Source organism: Podarcis tiliguerta (assembly GCF_965153285.1).
Source record: "Podarcis tiliguerta genome assembly, chromosome: 3".
NCBI classification, from domain to species: Eukaryota; Metazoa; Chordata; class Lepidosauria; order Squamata; family Lacertidae; genus Podarcis; species Podarcis tiliguerta.
Window position 1 is genome coordinate 60,401,849 of NC_139536.1, and position 17,365 is coordinate 60,419,213.

General features: G+C 41.2%; 1 protein-coding gene across 5 annotated transcripts in view; it reads right to left on the minus strand.

The window, feature by feature from the left end:
• Window positions 1–17,365, minus strand: part of PDE7B (phosphodiesterase 7B) — a 162,583-nt gene that overhangs the window by 33,639 nt on the left and 111,579 nt on the right. For all 5 annotated transcript variants that reach the window (XR_014509847.1, XM_083435043.1, XM_083435044.1 and 2 more), the window contains one exon: window positions 697–780. Coding sequence is in view for 4 of the 5 variants with exons in the window: in XM_083435043.1 (XP_083291169.1) it covers window positions 697–780 (84 nt within the window). In the remaining variant the exon portion in view is untranslated. The remainder of the gene's footprint in view (window positions 1–696; window positions 781–17,365) is intronic.

Genomic DNA, 17,365 nt, shown 5'->3' on the forward strand with positions numbered 1-17,365 from the left:
GGAAACTCCCAGGCCTCAAATAAAACAAGCCCCACCTGAAATCCCAAGTGGAAATAGCACACCTGATCCCACACATTATGCAGGTACAGGATTCTTCATCACATAACAGCCCTTTGCTTGTATGTCTGGCTTCCTATTTGACACATAAGGAAGACGGAGGGGAAAGTCCCTAGGATACTTTCTAAGGGCTCATCCACCACATCTGCTTGTCCTGTGCCTAGAAAGCATGGGTCCAAGCAGTCTCCCCCTTGCCCCACTCTTTTCTCAGGGAAAACCCACTCTTTAGCTCTAAACTGGAAGAAATGGCAACCCACAGAAAACCTGGTTGCCATTTGCTCTGATTGAGTGCTAGAGAGCAGCTTTCCCTGGGGGGGGAAGCTGTGGGACAAAAGGAAATGTGGTTAAATAGATTTTCCATATATGCCTCCGATTTTATTTCTTCAACAGCAGGCATGGTAGTGTGTATTGGCTGGTTCTCTTATCTGTCCATGAATTCCAGCCTCTGGGAACATCCAGAACTGAGCAAGCAGTTTTCACCTGATGCCACAGCTAAGGTAAAAATAATTTATGAATGTGAAATTTAATTTATGACTTTGATAATAATTATTAGACTCTTTGTGGTATAACAAGTTAAATAATGCATTTTTTAAAAAACCCTCTGCCCACGAATCCACTTTCCGATAAGTGATCACTTACTGTTGAGAAGGCGGAAGTCTATGAATGGGTAGGAACCACGTCGCTCAGAGAGAACCCCTGTCTGACCTCTCAGCCGTGCATCTCCTGCAAAACATGATTATTCAGCCAAGATTAGAGACACATTTTCTTCCAAGAGAATGTTGAGATACCTTATTAAGCCACAAGATTAATGGTAGCAAAGGAAAATGTCTACGAAGCCAAGTTTAATTTGATATAGTAAACTGGGTTTACTATACCTGGGGGGAGGGGTGGTCCTTTCTCAGCTCAGGGTCTGTATTTCCTTGTGGTTAGCCATCCAGTTAAAAGTAAAAAAAAGTCAAAGTAATGAAGTCTACAGCCATCTGTGCACATTTTGTTAAGTTATGAGTGAACATATCAGACGACACAGCGATTCTCCAAACTGCTCTTGTTTATTCACAGGTCAGAACAGAACTGAACTGAAGGGTTCAGCCAGCCTGCTTATATAGAGCTCCAGTACAACGTAACTGTAACAACTTTCTGTAACTATCCAATCACTGAATGTCACTTTCAATCCCTTATTTGCATATGTGGACCTGAACTATCTACAGGTCCCTTGCTGGCCCAGGGTGAGAACTTCAGTACACAACACATTTGTTGTTCCTATGCACTGATCTTCTCTTGGAGGGTGAGAGGAAGAAGCGGCCAGTGAACTATAATATGGCTGCATACACCTTATAAGCTTAAAACACAGGTCATTCCTTTTCTCAATTTGGATTGAATTTGGTTTGGGGGGAAACTCACAGATCGGTATTTTGTATGGATAGATACAGAATAGGTATGTATTCTGTGTTACATTGTGTGTACACAGCTTCCCAGAATAGCAGAGGGAGCACTGGATGCAGAGTAAACAAGAATGTGTACACAGCCTAAGACACACACATCCTTTATGCTAACGGGGTTTTCAGCACACTCACAAGAATCAAGTCTTTTGCAAGTTTCATGTAAGTTAATGGAAATTGGGCAATAGCTAATTGACAATACAGTGACAGAGTCCAAGAAATGTGAGTCATTTCCTTCTTATGGAGTAATTCAAGACTTCCATATCCCTGGAAATCCATATTTGTATCTGTATCTGGTTAGCAAAACAAGCACATACTGGAAACAATTTTAGTAGTCCTCGCCTATAGTTCTTGACTCTTGCTCATTGATTACTTCGTCAAAAATAGTGAACATATCAATTGATTTCATGTACCTCTAAGCTGATTTGAAATGTCTAATCTTTATTTAATTAAAAATATTTGGGGTGAAATAGTGTAAAATTATCACTGAAGATCTGCAAGCAAGAGCATATACAGTGGTAACTCAGGTTACATATGCTTCAGGTTACAGACTCCACTAACCCAGAAATAGTCCCTTGGGTTAAGAACTTTGCTTCAGGATGAGAACAGAAATTGCCTGGCAGCAGTGGGAGGCACCATTAGCTAAAGTGGTGTCTCAGGTTAAGAACAGTTTCAGGTTAAGAATGGACCTCCAGAACGAATTTTCTACGTAACCAGAGGTTCCACTGTATTTGTGGCGTTTCTAATACAAGGATCTTTCCTGGGAAATTAACATGCATTTTAAATACCAATATTTATTTATTTAATTTTTAAAAATCCCATTCTTCTCCCAAAAAGGCTCCCAAGGTGACTTACAGATTATTATTATTATTTTTTTAAAAAGCCAGAGTCTTACCATTTAAAAGACATGGCACAAAAGGAAAAGAGGGGAGGAGGAAGAAGGAAAAGGCAAACTTAGGCACCAATCTTTAAAGTTACATTTCTTATAAAGACTGGCTCATAATATGTTTAAAGGCATTTCTCAAAACATAAGCTTAAAAAGAAAAAATATTACTCTGAAATTAGTACTTTCTGGTTCCAATCTGACTAGAGTTTTGCATGATAAGTTGTTCCATTAGTACATTTCCCCATGTGTATCAGTTGCTGGTTCAGGAACAACAGACGTAAATCAAATGGACATCCAAGCAGAACCAAATTAAGACATTTAGAAGCCCTAAGCTCCACATGTAATTCAAAATAAAAGCAATACTAAACCATAAAATAAAATTTTAAAATAAAAATAAATAAAACAGAACACAGATTTATTGCAACACATGACAGGACTTGATTTCCTCACATTATTTTGACCTACATTACTAGGCAGGGGTAAGTAGTAAAAAGAAAACAGAAAAATGGGGGGAAGAGTGTGGAGTGGATGGTTAGGAAGTCTATGTTCTGATGTTCACAACCTGGTGCAACAAGTCACATGTAAAGAACTTTTAAAGTGTTAATGCATTTGGATCTGGCCCACTGTTTCTTGCTCCTTCTCCTTGGGGCAGGTAACCATGAAGTACCTCCATCAGAATCTTGGGTACTTACTGCAAGACTTTGGAAAATGTTTGTTTCTCAAGTGCGGGAGTTAACAGCAAGGAGACTCATGCATGCATGAGGGCGGAAACAGGGTGAACAGATGCATGTGTGCCAGCCCTGCCCCCTCCACATCACCCCCACCCTTCCCACACACAAGAATGTGTTCACATGCTGAGATTAAACCCTTTCACCTAGATAGTGCATCTGCTATAGGGGAATTCATTTCCCATCACTTCGATAATTACATGTATCACTGGCATATTTGATTACCTGCCCACTCTTCCTGATATGTAGTTGAAGTAGTGTCATAGGAGTGTATTGGCTAGTGCCAAGGACATCACTGACAAAAAGCAACACCTCCTATGCTCAATAAAACAGATTATCTTAATCTGCAGACACTGTTGTCTCCTTCAGAGGCTCAACTGAGGAATACTAGTTTCTCCTGTTCTTTTTCTTTTTTAGTTTATGAGAGCTCACTCTTCATTTCTGGAATGCATACTTTCCATGTTTACAAAAACAAAACAAAACCCTAACAACCTGGCAAAAGAGCAATCTGCCCACACCATGCTGTGAATTTCTGTGTCCCTGTTATGTGACCCCAGTGGCCACAGGCTGTGTGTATATAGAAAAGTGCTGAGTGTAAATCACATGCTGAGTACTTGCAAAAGTTACAGGCCAGGTAAGGATTGTTTACCATAGGAGACATTTCCAATAGCAACTCCATGGCAACTGTAACGTATGCTCTGCCCTTAAGATTTTGGAGGTTTGATAGTAGCATCATTAATTGCAGGAATCGGCACATGCATTTTAGGCTTTCTTGCATGCATTCCACCTTCCTGTCTAATTTCTTCAAAACCAAAGCAGAATGGGTGTTACATTTTTCTTTTAACTTCATCTTCTCTTAAAAAGAAAAGATTCTGTAGAAAAGAAACAGAAAACTATAATCTTGAAAAGCTAGAGTTGCTCCAGCCTCTTTGCACCACGAAGAAAAATAATCATAGCAAAGAGAAATGGAAAAAAGGCTGTCTCTTTTCTGCTTGTTGAAGCTGAAGTCAAAAGATATCACTCAGGAATGTTCAGTGTTACAAACAGCTACTTGTCTGTCATTGCCAATGGCTGGGGCAGCTGCTGGTTCTCCCAAAGGAGACGTTCCTTAGATTAATCTGTTGCCCACTTGGCTTCTTACTTTGTCTGTGTTCAATGAAAGTCTGTGCTAGGTAACACTTTTTGTTTTTAATATGGTTTATTATGTAACTGTCAGCAAGTGTGGGTGCTCTGATGACAGCTTACTGTTAATGGAACATCAGTTTAAGTGACCAAAAACAAGCAGCTGGCTATAGCTAAAGCATCAAGGTCAATGTGGGATGTAGAGAAGAAAGCAAGACAAGACTGGGACATGGCTGGTACCAGCATCAGTTAAGAGCAGGGCTGTAGACCAAAAAACATATTGAGCTGGATAGTCGACATATATGCAATGCTGAGGAGCATGGGGCTGCTCCAGACATCTGCAATTCATGGGTGCGCAATACCACACTTGTTACAGAAAACAGACTGAAATGGTTATCCTCTAAAAGTCTGTGAGTGTGCAAAGAAACACTGAGAACTAAGGTTGCAATCATAACCCCACTTACCTGAGACTAAGCCCCATTAAATTCAACAGGGCTTAATTCGGAGCAGACATGGCTAGGATTATGCTGTAAGGAACAACTGACGTGATCTAGCATGATATTTGTGCAACAGCAACCTGTCCCCCCCCCCCATGTTTTTAATGAGATTCACAAACCCAACCCCAGACAGGCCCATTTAGCCTTCTAAAACCTCCTGAAAGGTAAAAGTCCAGGCTTCCTCCCGTGCAGTGCCCTATAATTCAGGCACTGAAAGGGAGGCAATCTTAGCATAACTTCAAGAGCACATTAAGAACATAAGAGCCCTACCAGATCAGTCCAAATGCCCATCTAGTGCAGCATCCTGTTGGGTATATTGCAGTTGAAAAAACAATTCACTTTAGTTTTTGAAAAACAGTTTTTGGAAAACAAACCTTGCAGGTATCAAGATCAATTGCATTGCTGTGCAGATTCAAAAGCTAACGAGCATAACTCAACTCCTTGAATGCCATTGCTGCATTTTACCACGTTGTAGGCCACAAGGGTTATCACATTCTACAGCTTATTCCCTGAACCAATAATTAGCAGAATAAAAAAAATGAAAAATGCCAGATAATATATGGAATTTAGCTTCTGAGTTGGAAGAAATTCAATTACCCTATACAGGGTGTTGTTGTTGTTTATAAAGTCCACAGCTCATGAAGTCTGATATAACTAAACTCACTTAGCAACATATAATGCATTGTGTTACTATGGCAACCTGATAGCCAGGGCCTTCATTAATATTTCTAACAAGTTTCATTACAATAATGTGTTTTATTAATTATGTAAATACTAGTTGATGAGTGTTCGGTTGCCTTTGTAAAATTCCTTTCACCAGAGGAGCAGCGTTCACATGTACATATTGATGCAGAGAACTGAACTGGGAATTAACCTTTTTCATTAAAGCATGCTCACCACTGCCAATTTTATTTTGGCGGAAAAGAAGCTGTAGGGTCCCAGGATTCTGGATCTGACCTTCCACCAATTTCCTAGCAACTCCCCCTCCCTTTGCTCCTACTTGTGTTCAGAGGTCTGTAGTAAACACTATGCACAGGAAACTCCCCCATCTAGGACATGTCTCGGATTCATGACTTGCCATCAATTGGAGGATGCCAATTGTTTTCAGCTTACTAAGTCCTAGAAGTAGAAACAGCAACTCTTAGATTTCCAATGAAGCTGAATGTTGGAAGATTCAAGACAGATAAAAGAAAGGACTTCTTCCTGCAGAGCCCAGCTATACTATGAAACTCATTTGCATAGGTGGCAGCGATAGCACCAACCCGGATGGCTTTAAAAGAGGATTGGACCAATTCACGGAGGAGAGGGCTATTGATGGCTACTAGCCGTGAGAGCTATGTTCTGTCTCCACAGTTGGAGGCAGCAATGCTTCTGAATGCCAGTTGCTGGAAAGTGCAGGAGGGGAGAAGGCTCTTGTGCTCAAGTCCCGCTTGCTGGTTTCCCCCATTCATCTGGTCAGCCACTGTGAGAAAAGGATGCTGGCCCAAATAGGCCATTGGCCTGATCCAGCAAGCTCTTCTTATGTTCTTAACAACAACACAATCTAGCACACCAGGCAGAAAAGGTTATTGCTCATATCTCTTTGTGCTCTGTTAGTTTTCTGTTGTGGTGGTGGTGGGAAATTTATTTGCATACACGGTAGCTTTCAAAAATCCGATCCTTTATGTGCTTTTGCTTGCAAGGAGTTGCTCTTATTAAAAAGGCATTCCCTTCAACAATCTGGAGTGATACAGCCCCAATTTACCACTTCATTATTTGGCTGCATATGTAGACTAGCCTAATTTTCAATAAGTTGTTTGCAAAGCCCAGCTCATTGTTTCTTTAAACGCTTCAGTGTTGTGGTAGGCACCACTCGGTAATTAGTGTGTGCTGCTGTAATAATTTATTTGCAAACACAATAAAGCAGAATCAAACCATTAACTTTCACAATTTTAAACAACTGTGCCCTTTCCAATTGCCTGAAATATCTGTGACCATTTCTTGCAAATGATGAACAAATTTCCAATTAAGAACGGACTTGCAGATCATTTATAGCTCTCAGCAAATGCATGTCCTTTGTCTGTGCTCATGGATTTAATGAGTCACACTGCATGCATTTTGTTTTATGATTGTGCAATTGATGTAATATGTACATAGTAATTTGTGAATTCTATTGAAGATACAATTGGACCTTCGTTTTTCAATTATTTTAAAGCACAGCCTGGCTAAAATTACACATGAGCTTCAGCTGGGATCAGTGCTTTTCTTATAGAAAAAATGGTGCCAGTAATATGTACCCTTGAGTACACCCCCCCCCCCAAAAGCACTGGTTGGGATTCTCTTTCCAATGCAGTTCATGGGCTTTCTTCACTTTTAACTGTAAGCAGCTCCCATCCAACTAGTGTAGAATAAAAGAGTCTTCTACTTCCCAAGACTGTGGTGTATACAGCTCTATAGCTAAATCCAGATGCATGGAGGTTTATTTCCCTAGCATTTTTTGCCTCATTCCTCCCCACCCCACCCTTCTTTGCATGAGATGCCAACTAATGCATCCCAATGCCAAGTAGCTGCTGTAACATCTGGCTCAGGGGCAGCTTCTCCTGCCAGATGTGTTACAATAACCATTGAAACCGATCCTGCTGGAAATTTAGCCAGGCTGTCTTTGATTGTCTTTATTCTGATAAATGCCACCTGCTTTGGGGGATGTCCTTTGTTTTAAAAGGCTTGTGCTGTGCTCTTGAACATCTCCTCCAATATTCTAGATTGGACACCCTTTTTTGTATCACAGGCATTTCTGGTTTTGTTTTGGGAAAACTCAAATGACATGCTCAAATTGGCAAAATTTGAATATTTAGGTTGCAAGTCTTGGATTTCTGGCAGGAATATGAACATTTGGGCAATGGGGAAAGGAAGACAAGCATGTCTTCAGAAAAACCAGTAGCAGCATGAGAGCTAGCAGTAGGATTTATAGAGGGGAAGTTATGCAAGGTACAGAAATAACTTTGTATAGGAGTTTTTGTGATCACCAAGAGTCCGGCACAAATCACCCATTGTTTTCTAAAAGGTTTGCAAGCTTTCAGCGATTTAATCATTAGATTCATCAATTAAAACCTTGCTTGTTATACAGCTGCAAATTTTAGTCAATGTATGCATTTTAATTAGTGGGGCCAAGACTGCTGACTTTTCAAAGCCATTTTGCTTCTAGTGACAAGGAATTAAAATGTAAGCAATGAACAGGCTCTTCTTAGTATTGTGTGGAAGTTTTCATTTATTAATATGCCAAGTTGTATCACAGTTCCCCAAAACACACCTATAGAGAGGTTTCTTTAAATGTGCAATTTTATTTCAATTTAATAAATGATAAACTGTACATTTCATCTGCTAAAATGTTCTTACTAGTGAATAGCTGTAGGCAGATAGCACAACTTCCTGTATAGTTCTCAAAAGTTTTTCTCTGTGACCATGAAGGCTAAATAATAGTAATACGTATGTTTAGGATTCTGTATTTCACATACTTTGCTTGGATCCTAAGATGTGGACGGAAGGAAATTCACAGAAGAAAAGTTTCCCACACCTCCTCTGCCCCCTGAAAAAATCTCTCCGAAGGTTGTAGTCCAGGCCTTTAAATTACAAATATATGTATTAACCAAATAATTGTTTTTAAGAATTCATTTAGAAGGGTCCTAGCTGTGCCCTTCAATTCCCCAAACTCTTCTTCAAGTCATATTTGAAAACATAAAGAGCAGGACGTTTCAGGAACTGGGTTGTGTGATGCAGGCTCAGTTTTCCCCTTCCCCAAACCTTTCTGAATTTCCAAACAGAGTAATCCCAGGGGGACAAGCCTTTTGGCCAACTTTGGCCAAAAACATCACAAAGAAAGTGGCCCCTAAATTGTAATATCCTCATCCTATTCATACAAAGGAAAATGCCCCCCTCCCTTCTGCTGCCCTCACTGTCAATGTTTCCTAAGATATAGGTTAAAGCTGAAAAATCAGTGAGGATATTTATTTTGGCAGGAAAGTCCTATAATCGTGCCTCTGTATTTTGTTTCTTTCTAGGCAGCAAATCTTTATATAGAGAGAAGAGGGGGAGTTTGGATGTTCATGCAAAACAGATGGATAATCTAAAACTTCTAGATGAAAACATTTTACAGATCTTGAAGTAATATACCAATAGTGGCTCCCATACTAGTTCTCCCAAATCACAACCTTGAGTCTTTGGGAACAAAGGCATATGACTGTGTAATATTGAATGAAATTGTAGAAATATATGGTTTCTCATTGTATATATTTTAGCATGTGTAAACTGCACAGAGCTCTTTCCTCCCAGGCACATAAACTCATTTTGTAGCTCGGTGTGATAGTGTACAGGCTTCTCTGAAATGCAACTTTTGCATCTTAGAAGGAGGTAAATAAGAAAGGCTTACTTATTCATTCATTCATTTACCCTGCCATAAATCAATGTGAATACAGGGGGTCAAAATTTTTTGAATTTTTTATTTATCTTATTTATATAATCCCTCCTTGATCAGGAGAAAGAGAGAGAACATGCTGCAAGCCAAGTAGTGCCTTGAAGTGAATGTGCCTTGGTATAAGTGCCTTGGTATAATGTGCCTTAAGGTATAAGTTTTATAAATACACATTTATAAAATAAAAAGGCTATGAAGTTGACTTTCCTCCCCCTTCCTCCCTGCAGCAGCCCACCAAAGTGGTCACATGGCAGAATGCTGAGAAATTTCAATCATTTGGTCCCAAGAGTAGAAAGAATATAGCAAGAAAGGTTCATGATCCTCCTGCTTTTTGCCATGTATCAAAAATTCAATTCAATTTTCAATTAAACTTTTTATTGCACTAGCCATAGGCCATGGCATCATTCAGAAGGAGAACAACAACAACAACAACAACAACAACAACCACCATAAAAATCATTGGGCACCACAAATACAATAAAACCATGGTCACAGCTACTAAAATTATTTGTTGCATTAAATAGAATAGAATAGCAGAAGATTCTCAGGTAAGATGTGCCAAATTAAGTATCCGAATCCCCTTTGTAGTTGACCACCATTTTATCTAGTTCTTTCCTCCTGATCTTCTTAGCTGCCAGTGCATAAGGTAAAGGTAAAGGTACCCCTGTCCGTACGGGCCAGTCTTGACAGACTCTAGGGTTGTGCGCCCATCTCACTCAAAGAGGCCGAGGGCCAGCGCTGTCCGAAGACACTTCCGGGTCACGTGGCCAGCGTGACATTGCTGCTCTGGCGAGCCAGAGCCGCACACGGAAACGCCATTTACCTTCCCGCTAGTAAGCGGTCCCTATTTATCTACTTGCACCCGAGAGTACTTCGAACTGCTAGGTTGGCAGGCGCTGGGACCGAACAACGGGAGCTCACCCCGCCGCGGGGATTCGAACCGCCGACCTCTTGATCGGCAAGCCCTAGGCGCTGAGGCTTTAACCCACAGCGCCACCCGCGTCCCAGTGCATAGAGTGCTACTTTATAAGTAACAAAGTCATCAGTGTCACTCAGCAGCCATTTCACCCTTTCCACCCTATTAAAATGTGTTCCATTCGTAAATAGGGATTTTATAAATCGGTCTTTTGGGTCTATATATAACGGGCACTGCAATAAATAATGGAACAGGGTTGTCCACACAGAGTCTCTCTTCGTAATGTACTTTGCTGTACCATCCATCCAACACCGCCGAGGGCATCGATTGGAATCTTAGTTCTGTAAAAGCGATTCTTAGTATGGCAAGTGGGAGCTTTGTCAGGTATCTGGCTCAGGCATGCTACGTCAGATGTCACATAGAGGGCTGATGGATACCAGTGAATCCCTGAAAATTTGGTGCAAACAGCTTATTTGGTAGTCTGAGTGCACCACACTTCCATGAACGGTGAACACCATCTCATGTTACCCTGAGTCCATTGAAAGAAGGATGGGCTAGAAACCTAACAGATAAATGCACAACCAGCACTAGAGTAGGCCTACCAAACGTAGAACCCTAGAACATTCACAAAATGCCAGCCATTTACTTTCTGCCTGCAAAATTCTTGATAGAACATCAGCTTGGCCAGGTTCTTATTAAATCTAGGAAGCTGCAGTACATAGATGGTGGACTACAAATAATATTGAGCTGCTCATTTCACAAGGCTGTACTTGGCTGCCATTTCCCTCCAGGGCAGGGATCGGGAACCTGTGGCCCACTAGACATTACTTCCATAATCCCAGACTGTTGTGATGGGGCTGATGGGAGTGGGAGCCCAACAACATTTGCAGAGGGCACTGGTTCCCCACCCTTCCTTCATAAGGAAGAAGCTTCTCTTTAAGTTGAGCTCCGGCTTCTTCAGACGCATGCTCTGCACTAACTTGCTCTTAATCAAGCAGCTGATCTGATCAGCAGGTAGCTGGAATCAAGCTTAAAAAAAATGATTTGCAGAAATGCAGAGCAGACATGTCACAACATGCCAGAACATGTTCAGAGGCCCAGCTTCTTTCCTTTTTAATCAGGCAAGTAATTTCCGAGTCTTCTTTTATTTTTGTTTCATTCACTGGAGCATCAACAGGTGCAATTTGTGAAAGTTAGGGAACTCCGTGTGTGTGTGTGTGTGCGCGCGCGCGCGAACAATGCATGCATTTTTAGTGGAAAACGTTCCACACAAAACCCTCCGAATGAAAATTATTCAACTTTGCTGTCAGCAGTTAATTCCAAGTGAAGGGAGTAGTGATGGTAAAGCCCAATGGATAATGCTTCTCTGGCACAACCAACACACAATAGTGCTTGTATGCGTGTGCTCTATTGCCTACACTCACACACATTTCTTGCTATATTCTACATATTACAGTTCATATTCCTACTACAGACAGACACAAATACTTGTTAATTTTGTTCACAAAGATTTCCTGGAACTTCATTGTTCAATCTGAAGTTGATCTAAGTCTTTTTCAAAATCATTTTACTACACATCTATATTTTAAAAGGTGCGTTAATACAGGCTGCCTGAATTTGTTTAAATCCAACCAGCTGGAAACTCTAGACTATCAAAACATCAGGCTTGGCAACCAGTGAAGTTATGTAAGCAGAGGTGATATATGCCAACAGGGTCTCACTCCTGTTAGGAACTGTGCTGCAGTATTCTGCACTAACTACAGTTTTCAGGTCATGTGCAAGAGAAACCCTGCATAGGCTGCATTGCAACAGTTCAGTCTTGAACTCAACAGTGCCTGAAGTACTATGGTCAAGTTTTCTCCCTCCAGGAATGATCAAAGCTGTTGTACCAGGTGCTGCTGGTAAAAGACACTTCTAGCCACTGGGGTTATATGGGCCTTCAGTGACAAAGCTGGACCCAGAAGCACCTCCAGAGCACGTACCTGCTCCTTCAAGGGGAATGGAAGCCCCACCCATCTAATTTCTCATACCCAAAAACCACTCCCCCACAGTAACTCCATCATACTAGGGTTCAGTCTCAGCTTATTTTCTCTCATCCTTTTCCACCAGGCACCTGTGTAACCTCTCCTGATTCAGATGTCATGGAGAAATAGAGCCAAGTGTTATCAGTGTACTGATGGCACCTTGTTCCCACACTCCTTATGACTGCTCCCAGTGGCTTCATATAGGCATTAAATAGCACTGAGGATAAAGGTACCCCACAATATAACTACTAGGGTACCCCACAATATAACTGCTAGGGGACTGAAAAGCACCCTCCCAATGCTTTTCTCTGGACTGGAAATACTGTAATAGGGCTGCCCATGAGGTGAATTGAAACAGGTTCCTTGGGTGGCAGAATCCTGTGGGACAGCCCACCGACAGCACAATGGTGGCTCCCAGTGAGTTCTCACCAGAACCTGCAGCTGCATGACCCCAGTAGGTGAAGCTTTGGCAAGGGGGGAGGGGGGAAACACACCTTCCTGTTTTGCTTCAGGTGGCCACCCCTGCACTGCAGCACACTGCCCCCATTCCATTCCACGGAGCTGGTCCAGTATGGTATCAGAAGCAAGAACAGGGTCACACTCCCCTCGTCCCATCCATCAGGATTACCACAGCCATGTCTGAACTCAGATTGAACATATAAAGGCTGAATATTGCAAAAAAAAAAAAAACAAACAAAAAAAAACACAGCAAGACTAAAAGTATTTCTAACTTTCCAAATATTCATCTACTCCCCTTCCTTATGAGGAACTGTTGAGGGAGCTGGGTATGTTTAGCCAGGAAAAGAGGAGAATGAGATGAGATATGGTAGTTATATTCAAGTATCTAAAGGGCCCTCACATGGAGGATGGAGCAAGCTTGTTTTCTCTTGCTCTGGAAGCTAGGACCCGAACCAGTAGCTTCAAGCTACAAGAAAGGAGATTCCAACTAAACATTAGGAAGAACTTTGATAGAGCTATTTGACAGTGGAATGGACTCACATGAGATGTGGTGGGCTCTCCTTGGAGGTTTTTAAGCAGAGGTTGGATGGGCATCTGTCATGTATTTTATTTTATTTATTGAATTAAATACCGCCCTATACAACACATTTGTATGATTTAGTTTGCAGCGGGTTGATGACCCTTGGGATCTCTTCCAACTCTACAATTCTAACGGCCTTGATGAAGTTAGGACAGAAATGCTTAATCCACTGTCTAGACTTCTCAAGTACCTACACTGTTTTCACTGCTTCTCTCTACCTCACTCCACAAATGTAGCTACTTGATAGATCCATACTTCACTGAGCACTAATAAGACCAGCCTTATCAGAATAGCTCCTGCATGTTTATTAATGCCATTCTTTTACCTTTTAAATCACTAGGATCAAAAAGACACCTAAACCAGTGGTATTATTGGCTACTCACTGGCCTACCATGACACAAATTTAAATTTAATTGTGTATACTAACTTTTGCTGCATACATAAAATATACTTTCCCCAAGACTGGAAATTACGGTTTAGCCCTTACAGAGCTATATTTCCTAGAACCCTCAACAAACTATGGTTCCCAGATTTCTTTAGGGAGCTCATGTGCTTTAAATATAAGGTGTGAATAGATGCACATTTTAGTTTCTGAGCATATTAAGATAGTGAGCAGCTGTGGTCTCACGTGGCACTGTGCTTGCCAGTATCTCCAGCAACTCTGCAAGTAGAGCTTTTACATACACACACACACACACACACACACACACACACACAGACAGGCTAGAAAGCTGGGCCTCAGCATAGCAGACCAACTGCTCCCTTAACAAACACCCCTGACCCCAACCAAATAATTGCTGTCCTCAATTTGTCTCCCTTCTTTCAGATAATGTGCCCAAAAGAAATTACAACACACCTTCACTCCAGGCTTCGAGAATTGCTTTCCAATGGAGTCTCTGCTTCAAAAAGAAGAAAATTCCACAAGGAAAAAATGTTCTCAAGCAAGCACTGAATTCTATTACGTTTCCCCAATTGGTGCAAATTTACTTTGATACTGACAGCTGAAATTGCCATCCTAGGGGGTCACACATATAATCACTAAAGCGAACCAGGTGTTTGGGAAGGGCAGCTGGTTCTACAGATACTGTTCTATTGCTTGTTTTTAAAGGGCCAGTGCACAGGAAAGACCCTGAGAGCCTAAGAAACAAAACTAACTTCTTCAGTAGCTGGGCCAAAGCAATAGCACACGATGCCAGGAAGAGTTAGAATAATTTGTTCAGCCTACAGGAAACTCTGTGTCGGAGTCTGCAGCAGCACCAACACAAGCTTTCCACACTTTTTTATTGTGATGTTTTTAACAAGCCAAGCAGCAGACAATAGTAGATGAGGGCACTAAAAAGAAGCTGAGCAGTCCATGATTGCTACAAGAGCAAATTAGGAGCAAAGGAAGCTGACTCATACTGAAATCAGACCACTGGTCTATCTAGCTCAACATGGTCTGCTGTGCTAACTGGCAAGTGGTAGTGTCTCTCCAGGGTTTCAGATAGGGCCATTCCCAGGCCTATTACCACTGAGCTATGGTAATTCTCCAACTGTCATCCCACATTACATTTCTTTCCTGTCATTTCTCTATAGAGTCCAGAATGGCATATGTGGAATTCTTCCATATTACAAAAGGTCAGGGATAACAGGTTAGGTGAAGAGAGCAATGATCAGGTTTGCATGACATGCTAAGCTAAGCCTTGTTTCTTCTTGGTTGCAGCTTGGACTTAGTGAGGACGAAGCTTAAGAAGAAGAAGAAGAAGAGTTTGGATTTGATATCCCGCTTTATCAACTACCCGAAGGAGTCTCAAAGCGGCTAACATTCTCCTTTCCCTTCCTCCCCCACAACAAACACTCTGTGAGGTGAGTGGGGCTGAGAGACTTCAGAGAAGTGTGACTGGCTCAAAGTCAGCAGCTGCATGTGGAGGAGCAGGGACGCGAACCCGGTTCCCCAGATTATGAGACTACCACTCTTAACCACTACACCACACTGGCTCTTAAGCAGAAGTCATGGTTTTGGACAGCATACTAAGTCAAACTTAGCTCAGCATGCCAGCAGAAAGAGAGGAGCAAAGCAGTGTGAGCTTCTTTCTGGCAGACTGATACTCACATGGCTTCACTAAGCCAAGGCTTGGCTTAATTTTGTTGAGCAAAACTGGAGAGACAGGGAAGAGGAGGCAGACAGAAACTGGTGCAATGTCACTGAGATTCATGGCTGAATGGAGACAAGTCTCCCCAGTCTCAGTACTCCTGTCTACCGTGACACCGTATTGGTTTTATTAATTCAGCATCTTTCGAGAAATTGTATTAAACCAGCAGTTCTTACAGTTCTTTAAAAACACAGCAGCAGAATCCTCTCTTTTTCTATTTTGATTTCTCATTATTTTACCATTTTACTCTTAAGAAGTGACCCTTAATAGTATGGACAACTGAATTTAAAACAAGTAAAATGAAAAGCCATGTGAAAAACATCAGGTCTAAAATTATTAAAATATATTAAAAAAATTAGCATATGTGACATATCAGCTAGTTATTACTGAGAGAAGATAACTAAAGCTTAAAACACATAATCTTAATAATCAAAGAAAGTCAAGCTCGTCTTTTATACTTTCAATCTCTAGTGTCTACTTTTGTTAAGAAGAGGAACCGTTTCTCTAAAATGTTGTCTTTTGTACTGAAGATATTGATTTTAGCTGAGTAGATAATTTGTCTTCCGTAAGCATATCCTAGATTTTATCATACCAACACCCAAGGCTTTTTCCCCCCTAGAAAAAGAGGTGCCAGAACTTGTGGAGCTTTTTTAGAGGAGCTCACCCCTTAAAAAGCTTCACTTTTTCACCAATCCGCATGCTACCCACAGCCTCTGTTGTGCAACACAAAGCCCTGTGCCACCCACAGCCTTTGGTACGCAGCCCTGAGAGATGTGCCTCCCTGCCGAAATGGTACAAAGGTGCCAGAACACCCCGAAGAGAAAAAGCCCTGGCAACCCCTAACAAGGAAGGGGAAATATATTCCACCCTTCATTTCAGTGCTGTTTTAAATATGGATGAAAGTAGAAGGGACCAATCCAATTAGGTTACATGTTATGTGCATAAGAACTTCACCTGCTCTTTAACTTATCATATCCTTGAAATGATGACTTTGTGCCAAGTGTGGGAAGGTACACCCATATTGTATGATGCAATAATGTCATATATTGTTGGCACACAACTTCCCATGATTTTGCTGTCAGTCAGTTCTCAGATCCTGAGAAGAGTAATGGATGATATGGGAGTGTGGGCTCGAGACTCCATCCTGGAGGGTGGGGGTATGAAGCAGCACAGAGCCTCCCCCATTTCTATATGATAATTGGATTCCTTTTGGAAAATTGTATATTGGAGGGTCTGGTGGGGATTCGCTAGGACTTTTTTTTTTTAAAGAAAAACTGAAAATTGCTGCAGAGATGTGGAGAACTGAATTTCCACTTGGAAAAATGAGATAACTGAAATCGACAGATTCCCCATTCCCTCCTAATCAGGATATTCCTTAGCATGAAAGAGGAGGTGCCTCATCAGATCACATTGTCCCTGGCCTCAAACCTAGAGCTGGCCCTAGTTGTGGTAGTAGGGTATTATTTCAATTTGATGTGGGAAATAGTCTTCTGTTTCAATAGTCACTGTTTTACAACATTTTTAGTACCAATGTTGTACAGTACCAGGACACTACACTTTTACAATCTTGTATGCTTTTTTTTATCACCAGGAAGCATTTTTTACCACCAGGAAGTCCCTGCATAATGACTTTGCCAACTCAGAAATGTTTTTGTAAATTTAACTTTTGGTATAATAACAATTTCCTGTATTATACCAATAAATGTATTATATAATATAATTCTATAAAAATGAACCCACTGTTGTACATTTTTTGTTGCATTGCTGAAAGAACAGAAGTTATTAAGCATTCCAAGCCTTTATTTAATCTCCACATTCTTCCTGTTTAAAAAAAGGAAAACTGAATGGGTTGTCTAGAGAAATAAAATTTATGGTTAGTAAAGCTGCTGAGATCCACCACCCGCTCTTGTGGGGGGAAATTATATCCCTCACCAAATTACATGGCACTACATCTCACTTTATACTGGAACTGCCCAGCATCAGGTTTGGGCCAGGAATTGAGCACTTGAGAAATGTTAAATCACAGGTTCTTTTAGTGCCTTCAAGTTATAGACCTTCATTTTAAAGAAAATTAAAAT